Source organism: Montipora foliosa, unplaced genomic scaffold (assembly GCF_036669935.1).
Source record: "Montipora foliosa isolate CH-2021 unplaced genomic scaffold, ASM3666993v2 scaffold_412, whole genome shotgun sequence".
Taxonomy (NCBI): Eukaryota; Metazoa; Cnidaria; class Anthozoa; order Scleractinia; family Acroporidae; genus Montipora; species Montipora foliosa.
The window spans coordinates 1,257,501-1,267,500 of record NW_027179715.1 but is presented as its reverse complement, the minus strand read 5'-3'; the positions used below and the strand labels follow the sequence as shown (position 1 = coordinate 1,267,500).

The 10,000-nt window shown below is 38.2% G+C and overlaps 1 protein-coding gene and 1 long non-coding RNA gene across 2 annotated transcripts in view; one reads left to right on the top strand and one right to left on the bottom strand.

Annotated features, from left to right (window-relative positions):
- LOC137988290 (uncharacterized) overlaps positions 1–10,000 on the top strand; it is a 13,497-nt gene that overhangs the window by 1,966 nt on the left and 1,531 nt on the right. Inside the window, exons 2-10 of the mRNA XM_068834327.1 lie at positions 1,490–1,583; positions 2,319–2,366; positions 3,073–3,227; positions 6,546–6,632; positions 7,053–7,526; positions 7,999–8,223; positions 8,352–8,574; positions 9,145–9,197; positions 9,485–10,000. The exon at positions 9,485–10,000 is cut by the window's right edge and continues 1,531 nt beyond it. Of these exons, the coding sequence (XP_068690428.1) occupies positions 1,490–1,583; positions 2,319–2,366; positions 3,073–3,227; positions 6,546–6,632; positions 7,053–7,526; positions 7,999–8,223; positions 8,352–8,574; positions 9,145–9,197; positions 9,485–10,000 (1,875 nt within the window). The remainder of the gene's footprint in view (positions 1–1,489; positions 1,584–2,318; positions 2,367–3,072; positions 3,228–6,545; positions 6,633–7,052; positions 7,527–7,998; positions 8,224–8,351; positions 8,575–9,144; positions 9,198–9,484) is intronic.
- LOC137988246 (uncharacterized) lies at positions 4,375–6,307 on the bottom strand. The gene is made up of 3 exons (XR_011120763.1): positions 5,969–6,307; positions 5,644–5,749; positions 4,375–5,092 (listed from the first exon to the last, which is right to left on the bottom strand). It is a non-coding gene; the product is annotated as an uncharacterized lncRNA (long non-coding RNA).

Below are 10,000 nucleotides of genomic sequence, written 5' to 3'. Positions count from 1 at the left end.
CAACGGACACCGCAGTTTCCGCGGTCCTTTACACTAATCCGTGCTGGCTAACCGCGGAAAAACTAACAATACATATCATTACGTTAAGATAACTAACAACAACAACAATTACAACTTCACAAGAAAGATCCGCAAACACAGACCTCGTGTTTCCAACAACATCGGCGGAAATTCGGCTATCGCCCAATGCCATTTGTCGTGGGTTAGTTCTTTACATTAACCGAGAGGGACGAGGTTGTTTGCGACACTTAATTTGGTTTCCACGTTTCAAGTTGCTATCTAACTTTTTAAGCATCGTGCATTAAAATACTTTGCATACAATAAGACGATCATGAAGTTGTAATTGTTGTTGTTGTTAGTTATCTTAACGTAATGATATGTATTGTTAGTTTTTCCGCGGTTAGCCAGCACGGTTTAGTGTAAAGGACCGCGGAAACTGCGGTGTCCGTTGCTATCAGTTTATCCAACAATCGAATTTAGCTAGCCTGAAGTATGTACCGCAAGTATTTACCTCAAGCTTTTCCGCCGTGGTTGATGAGAGTGTTATAGGATCACGTTTGTAGAATTTTTCAAGCTCTTTGACCAATCATAGCTATCCAAGAGCATATACAAATGCCAGTTTTTGAGAGACCTAGAGAGAGCTGGCTGCTGGCAACGGCAGAGTGCTGAAGTTCCACGCCAGAATAAAGAAGTTTAATCTCTGAAGTTGTGTCTAAAAAATCTGTCACGTAATAGCTGTCATAGTTGTCACTTTTAGTCATGTTATTGATGCATAGATTACCATTTGTCTAAAAAAAACAGCTTGCTTGCGTGAGAAATCAAATGGTGTGGCCTTTCGAGGTGGTTTATTTTTGAAGCTTTTTCCCAAACGAGCAGAATTCCACCAATAAAATTTTGTCTGCTTTGCGGGAACCTGTTAAAATGATAATTAGGTTCTGTTTGCCATATTACTGTAGTAACAATCGGTGACATCACACTAAACATCGCTATATCATTACTTGTGAGGAGTTTCGAGAACACGTACTCAGAGCTCACATTCAGATGTTCCACTGTTCCACCGTTCGCACAATTCCATAATATACAATGGCATCGTTTTAACACTTTTGAGGTGGGTCTTCGTTTTAGATCAGTGGGTCTTCGTTTTAGATCACAGGGTCTTCGTTTTAGATCAGCGGGTCTTCGTTTTAGATCAGTGGGTCTTCGTTTTAGATCACAGGGTCTTCGTTTTAGATCAGCGGGTCTTCGTTTTAGATCACAGGGTCTTCGTTTTAGATCAGTGGGTCTTCGTTTTACATCACAGGGTCTTCGTTTTAGATCACAGGGTCTTCGTTTTAGATCAGTGGGTCTTCGTTTTAGATCACAGGGTCTTCGTTTTAGATCACGGGGTCTTCGTTTTAGATCAGTGGGTCTTCGTTTTAGATTACAGGGTCTTCGTTTTACATCAGTGGGTCTTAGGTCTTAGGTCTTCGTTTTTGGGTCTTCGTTTTAGAAACACCCCTTTGCGGGTTGCAAAGCAGGAAATTGCGTCAAGGGTATTTGGGAGAAAGATAGGGACGGTTTCTTTAAAGATCAAAGAAAAAATGGTGAGTTTTAAAGCAATCTTTATGTTTTTAATTCCAAGATGTACTTTTCAAGGTTTTCTTTCACTTCGTTAATTAGCCTCTGTTTTGATCATAGTATGTTGCTTGTGCCTCTTTATATACATATGCCCTATGCACATTAACAAATCACGTTTATTAAACAAGGTTCCAAAAAGGTCACGAAGTTGACAAAGAATTCAAGTGAACTTTAACTTGTTTTTACATTTGCCCTAAATTTGTAGTTGACAAAAACCAGCAAACAACTTTTTGCAAAGAAATCAGTATTTTAAATCATAGATGTTTACACAAGTTTTAAAGCAATTTTGTTCAAGCTTTGGTGTGAATGGGGATTAGTCTGTTAGCCAAGTTCAAGGTCTGTATGATAGGTCTATAGAGACCTAATAGGATGTTCATAAATATGGCTTTCTTTTTTCCAGGACAATAAATATGTGGAAGACAAATAAATTTTGTAGATGTTAAAAACTTTGTGTAATGTTATGGTAATTATTAGATCAAGCAAAGTACAATTAATTATTACATTTTGTGGCCTTTTTGGTGGTGATAGTTGAATTGAATAAAAAAGAAAGGCCTTGTTTTAAAATTCTGGTGTCTACCTTGAAGTTACGGATCAAAAAATTGACCAATCACAGAATAAGAAATATAAGAAATGACTCAGTAAAAAAAACTATCAATGCTCGTAATTGTAAACTCATATTGTTCTATAATTCTCTCCTACAGTTACTGGAAAAAATGGAAATCGTTGGTCAGCAGTAACCATTCGAGTTGGTGAGTGTTTACAGAGGTTGAGATGAGTGCAGTCTGCATTCTGTTGCCTGTACAAGAAGTATGACTTTTCTGTCAGAACCAAAAGTGAACTTGACCATTGTTGAGCATGATACCATTGGATTTTCTCACTTTTTAAGTTTTGGCTGATCTGCATGATGCAGCATATCAAACATGAGACACATTGTTTCATCCGATTTCCAAGCAACAATAAGTGAGTTGAAAACGTGAAGTTTCCTCTAGTATTTATGGAATTCAAGGTGTCTCTGGATATCAGATGAAACAAGCGTTGAAAAAGCTGACGTTCCCAAAATTTGGTGATTTAAGATCTAAATTATTGTTCATGGTAATGATTTCCTTCAATTTCCCTTCATGAACTATTAATGAGTTGGAGAATGCTATTTGAACATAACAAAGACAAAGCTGCTCACAATTTAAATTAAAATTAGAAAAGAAGTGGAAAACTTTAATGTTATTTGAAATTGTAGTTACTTATTTTAATTTTTCTTCTCTAAAAACCATTTACCTTTGTTAAATTTTAAATGACGTGAATTTATTACTTGTTGTCCATTGTCATTACTTATTACTCTTAAAGTAATTTTATTTTTTTTTGTACTGTTATAATAATTTATTTGTTGATGTATGTTGACATTCAATAGAAGTTAATTTACAAAAATCATTTTTATTTTTATTTTTTACGTATGCATAGCCCTGGCTGTTTACACCAGGAGCCCTTCAGCATATGAGGCATTACATAATCTGAAGATTTTGCAGTTGCCTCACTCAAAAACCTTGAAGAAAGTCATCAACGCTGGTTTTGAGAAGGCTAGTATTGATGAAGAGTATCTGCTTAATCAGCACAACCCGTACGAAACGAGCAGATCTGCAGCAGATCTGCAACAGATCTGTTTTGACAAAAACAGATCATCTGCAGACTAATTTATCGTCTGCAGAGTCTGTTTTCAGTCTACTGCAGACGCTGAGCTTGAATACACTTCGCGATGTTAAGACTGCAGACGAAAAACAGACTAACAACAGATCTGCAGATTATCTGCAGCGTCTGCAGATGATCTGCAACACGTTGAAGCCCAAAAACCGGATCGATAGATCATCATTATATCGTGACTTCGGTATAAACCTTAGTTGGATCAGTCATTACTGGTGTGTTTTGAGATAAATAAAATAGTTCGATTGTACAGATAAAACGATAGTCGAAAATTTAAAATGCGTTAGTATAAAGAGGCTTATAAATGGTCAGCCACTTACATACAATGTTAGTAAATCAAATGTTACGTCGATTGAACACTTAAATGAAAGGATAAATACTCTTTCGACCTTAATTTATCCTTATTATATAGCAATTAGGCACCCATACCTGACACATTCTTTCAATAGAGTTTAAGAGCAGTACTGCAGGGTGCATTGGTGTCAAATTCTCAGTTCCAAACGCTCAGGGAAAAACATTTGATCGATCGACATATCAGTGTTGATAGAACAACGATACGAAAGTTGAAGTCAACACGTGAATGAATCATAAAAAGTGCAATAAGATGGTTAAATTACTGTACTGTGATTATTTTTCTTGCCTACATCATGAGATGTTTTTCTTATCAGTTGTCGTGATTGACGTGAAGGTCATGCCGACGCTGAAATCGAAAACACTCCGGCGCTCCTCAGATCTGATCACTTTTCTGGACATTCAATGAGCTACGGACCCATGAGCACTAAAAGGCCGTTTACACGACAGAAGAATTTGGGGCCGGACTCGTCAAAAAAGCGGTACGGACCCATAAATTTTGTAAAGAAACGCTGGAGTTTTCACAGGGCCATAGGCGCCTATGGCCCTGCAGAAACTCCAGTGTTCCTTTACAAAAGTTAGCTAAAGTTATAAGTCCGTACCGCTTTTTTGACCGGTCCGCAACCAAATGTTTCTGTCGTGTAAACGGCCTTAATTAAGGAAGTTTCCCTTCTCAAGTATCATTATATTTGACGTTCAACATGCTTCAATTTTAGTGCAGGGGATTAACTATGCTCAACTTGATTGGTGGCGTAATCCATCTCAAAATAAGATTATTAAAATCTGCAATCATTCCATTTTTAACAGTTTTTGTGGCTTTGAAAGTTTGAGTCGTTACTTTCTTATCCCTTTGGAAACATAGACATAGTCAACTTGTCAGTAAAAACGTTGCGTGATAGCGGTAAAAACACTTGTGGTATAACACGATAATCAAGGAGTGACTGAGTTCCGAGGGTCAACGTCACATTTTCTGCCTAATGAATTAAAAACACCCTCGAGTAGCAACCACTGCTTTCAAGAATCTAAGCCTCGCGTAGACTGCGAGCAACGAGGGAACTTGCTCGCAGGCTAGGCTTTGCATGCTTTCTTTTTTTTTTTTGGTTTGCTTGGCAGGTTATTTACAGAAACGAGATCGAGTAAACTAGATACTGCCCACAGTCTTTCAGAGTTCTCCAGAACCACTTGTAATTTTTGCGGGGTTTGGTGTGATTCGTTATCCTCGCCGCACCGCAACACTGATACACGGCGTCTGCAGGCAGAAATTACAAGTCCGAACAGCGATTTCATGTTGTTTGATTCTTCCAGATTCAGCTGTAGGTGGCTGTTCTGCTGGAGGCGCGAGTTCGCCCGACGTCTTATTTCTTGGGAAGAGACGAACAGGGTGTTGGTGGCGTAGGACCATCTTTTTGCGGCACGGCAAAACGTTTGCGGCCTGGAAATAAATAAAGGAAACATTTTTTTCTTGTGGACGAACAGCAAGAAACTGGCAGAATTGTGCAACCACAGTGGAAATACTGTATTAGGAATCTGCTGTGTTTTTTTTTTTTGATTCTTGCTGCTAGAAGTGCGATGTTCTGTACAGGCATTTTGTCCAGTCTCTGAGCATCAGACTCAGTGTACATTTACGGTATTGCTATAGTAGTCAATTTATATATATTCCGATGGGAAAACCTCCATACATGCGATAAAATGAATGAGTAATTAGATTTTGCCGGAAACAGGATCAAGGATGACATAACCTCAGACTAAAGGGCATCAAGTTTCAAAGTGATGTTCGTTGCAAAGGTGGCGCGCTTTTCGGAAATAATAGTGAAATAAATAATGTAGCTAAGGAGAAGAACGGAAGGTAACTGGAATCCTTTACCAAAGAATTAAAGAAAACTCCCTCGCGCACACAGTGCGAAGAGGATACGGGTAGGTAAATTAAAAGACGAAATAAAATCTAACAAAACAGGAAGGAAAATCGTGATAAATAGCATTTACCTTCTCCAGATTGTACTGGTCTTATGGAAAAAACTTCACAGTTTTCTTGCTGCCTAAGAAGACAGAGAATATCATCCTCTTGATGCTCCGGTATCTCAACAGTTAACTACAATAAAAAAGCAAAAGCAAAAAGGTTTTCAGACAAGGCACAAAACGGTGAGGTAAAAAGAATAACTTGACAAAAATATAATTCGGCTCAAGCATTCTTAGTCAATGATAGCCTGCGTAGCATGAGCGGTCATAAAGGCGGACGAGGGCAGAAAAACCGCCCGGCTCGACAAAACCGCCATGCTACGCAGGCTAAGTAAATGACCGTTGTACTCACCCTCACTCGTTTTGCTGCAGTAGATCCAAGCATTTTTTTTACCTTTGTCTTCGTCTAAAATCATCTGCAAGTCGCTAGCCGTGATCCTTGGTCTACGATGTTAACGGGTCGAGGTCTCGAATAAACCGAGTACGAGTGACAGCTCCCCCAGTCCAAGGTTCCTTATATAGAATGCGTTGAAAATGTCACGCTAAGAAAATACTTTAAATTCCTGCTGGTGATATTATTTTGCGTATCTATCAGCATTAATCGTTTACTTTTGATGAATAACAGACCGACTTCCTCTCTCTGTCTTTTAAATAAACGTTGTTTGATTGGTGCATTTTGTGGGCTTTTTTTAAACCGGATAGGCTGATTTCGTCTGCAGAGCATCTGCAAATTTGCAGACTTGTTGCAGATCATCGCTGCAGACGCTCTGCAGACATTCTGCAGATATTCTGCAGACATTCTGCAGACATTCTGCAGATGATCTGCAGATAATCTGTAGATCATCTGTAGATTGTCTGCAGATCTGCTACAGATGTGCCAGCAGATCTGTAGCAGACTATAAACAGATCTGCTCGTTCCGTACGGGAAGACCTACACTATGTTCCAAAAAGAAAGAGAGAGGATAGGCCATCCCAGACCATTAGGGCATGGAGTAATGATGTGGGATGAAGTCAAGGTTTGCACTAAGCTTATTTTCTTCACAAGTAAACCCCTGAACAAAAATGTAAAAATTGTTTATTAAACTGGTGAATTGGTGAGTTTTTCTTTGTTTGAACATGAATGTAGATGTATCACGCGAAGTTCAATGAAAGGTGTTAAATATAATTTGTTAAGTAAATCAAGTTTCAATTGGATGTTTTTGTTTTTGTCTTTTTTTTTCCTCCACATAACCAGAAGAGGTAGTTTTGGATCTAAAAAGTGACTTAGAAGCAAATGAAGAATAATAGTAGTCTGTAAATCTGGATGGAGTAAATAAAAATGCTGTCAATTGCATGCAATTGAAAACACTTCATGTGTATACATATTTCATGAGATTTGCAAATTTTCTGACATAGTGTATCAATTTTCAATATCATTATTTTATTATACACTGCAGATTCAGATGAAAATTGCCTGGAATCTCAAAGGGGCTGGCATTACTGGCTTTAGTACTTCAGAGGATGAGCTGAAGGTGCTACACGATGTGTTCAGCACAGCGGTGGAGCCTGGTGCCCAGAAAGCGTCTTACATAGTGCAGTTCCTTTGGAGAGACCTAACCTCTAACTTTGATTTAATTGGTCCTTACTTTCCTGTTGGAAGTTCTATGCAATCCAGTGTTTTGCAGGAGTTTTTAATGCTTACTCTAAAAGCACTAACCAGTTATGGCTTTAAGGTGTCAATTATGCTGTGTGATGGAGCATCATCAAACCTTACTGTATTAAAGCTTCTCTCTGGCCACCCTAAAGCTCAGTTTCCTGCTAGACCTGATGCTGAAACATCCAGGGAATGCTACTATGTGGATGCCTCATTTACAAATCCAGAGGACCCACTGGGAAACCCTATTTTCTTGATGATATGCCCAAGCCATCAGGTGTGTATCACGTGCACACTGTATTGTAATATATTTGTTTGTACTGTTATTTGGGCTGAATTGTTGCCCATTGTTTTGTTTAAATTTAGGCAGATTTCTGACATGTTTTAGAGACTGTAGTTAACACATTTTCGTGAGCAAAACATGCAGACATTCATCTGCACATGTAGGATTTATCTAAATGAGCTTAGGCTATAGATTTTGCAGTACCACTCAATATAGTAATAATTTGCTTGAGAATTGAATGTAAATGCCTTCTTCTTGTACATATTTGCATCTCAGTTCATTATTTTCTCTGACAGTTTATTATACATCTTATCAATGAATGAACAAAGTGGAGTAAGTAATAAAGTGTGTCAGTAATGAAATAATTTGTCCTATTTTATTAATCCAGATGTATAAGTTAGCTGAGTAAATAAATTATTGATGAACAAATGTATTGAATGAAATAAAAACTCATTTTGTTTCGTAGCTGAAAAACATGATAGCAGCCCTTTATACAGTTCAAGGGAACAGGGTGCAAGACTTCTGCAAAGATGCAGAAAAATTTGGATGGTGCACAGTTGAGAGGGTGAATACCCAAGAACTCGAAAGGGCAGAAAATGAGCTGAGCCGTAGAGTTCCTGGGTTAAAATATGCATTTGTATACAGGGATAACTGGACGCGCCTGAATGTGAGGCCAGCGAAAATAATGCAGGTAGGTAGGTTTAGTACATGTACATCACACGTAACCGAGCTTGATGCAAAGCCCTCCTGAGGATTAATTGATAGCAAGGATCACCTTTTAAATCATGCAGGATTGAGCCTTTTAATTTCTATTTGTAGCAACGGTTTATGATAACAGCCATCAAAGACCTTGCAAACGAACCAAATGAAGATGCAAGTGCATGTGGAAAGACAGCAGAGTACCTAGAAGCATGCAACCTGATATTTGAGCAAGGTCTCCTAAGCCGCCGAAGGATTAATGATGAAAAGAGCCCTGTTTTAGCAAACGTAAGGAAGGGGATGGAATTTTTTGAAAATTGGTGTGCTAGCCATGAAGGAACAGGTAAATGGTCAATTACATTAGAAGTAATTGGTAAATTACAAATTTATTCCTGAACACATAAAAAAGGACCTTGAATCTAATGTATTACAGTTTAATTATTATGATTTACAATACACAAAGGCCAATGCTTACCCCTCCATGACCCTCTTTAAATAACTGAGGAGAAAGTGCTGCCTTTGTAGTGACATCTGCAAATGGTTAGAGTTAATAGTTTTCTCAGATATAAGGATGTTGAACTGTAGGTCCCATCTCACAACACTTGTTCATACTTCATTGTGCAGGACATTAAAGAACCACTAAAGGGATGCAATGAACCCTGGCTGTGACCACCACTAATGTCTGGTCCTATACAGGCCCACATTAATTGGCTTCATGCTGTTGCAGTCACCCTGCCAAAGGCTCTGATCCTTCACAAACTTAACTAAACACTGGTGTTAATTTCAAGTATCAGTAATATCATTGACCAACTGTAATATTGTCTTGTATGCAGTTTTTGAAGATAAATACTCTGTTATCTGAAAACACAGCTGACTAGTTTTCCCACTCATTAAAACTTGTAATTATTTGCAGTTTATGAAGACAATTCAAAGAAATCAAGACAGAAAAAGTTTCTAGCATGGCAGGTGTGTTTTTACATGAGAATGGTTTCTTTGCTAGTACCTCTACATATGCAGATAGACTACCAATACTCAATCATAGTAGCTGGCTATACATTCAATCAGATGTTTCTCTGGGGAAAGTCCAAAAACCCTTTAGCCTTTTTAGCCCATAAATACTAATATCATTGTTCTACTTTCGGGCAACCAGAGGTGACCCATACTTGTTGTTGAATTACAGGTACCATGCATTTTAGTTAATTACCCAGTAATACTATTTACATTGCTAATGTTGATCTATTCTTGTTTTGTAGACATGGGATCTTCTGCGCCTTGTTGTACATGGGTTTTTGTCATTTTGTGACTGGTTCTTTAAGAATGTTTCATCCAATGAGGGATATTTTATCAGTCCACTTCGCATAAATGGTAGTGCGATCGAGTCCATTTATAGTGTTCTAAAGTTTGCAAGTGGAGGGAATCTGTCTGCCCTTTCCTATGGTCCTGCCCTTGGCAAACTTATAAAGAGGAAAGAAATGGACAGAAACGAGTATTCAGAAAAGGGTTACAGGGATGTACCTATCAATGTTGGTGGATCAGATGCAGCTGCTGTTGTGGGATCCATAAACAACCTTGCAGTTCAGAGTCAGAAGTTTGTTAACCATTGTGTGTTTATTTTCCCTGAAAACATTTCACAGTCAACTTTTGGGGACAGGTTGGGAAGCAATGCATGTACCCTCATTGCAGTGAAATTTGGAGCCTATTGCTTTCAGAATAAACTAGAGATCTCTTTACTCTGGGATCAACTTCCAAATGTTTGGCTTGATTCATTT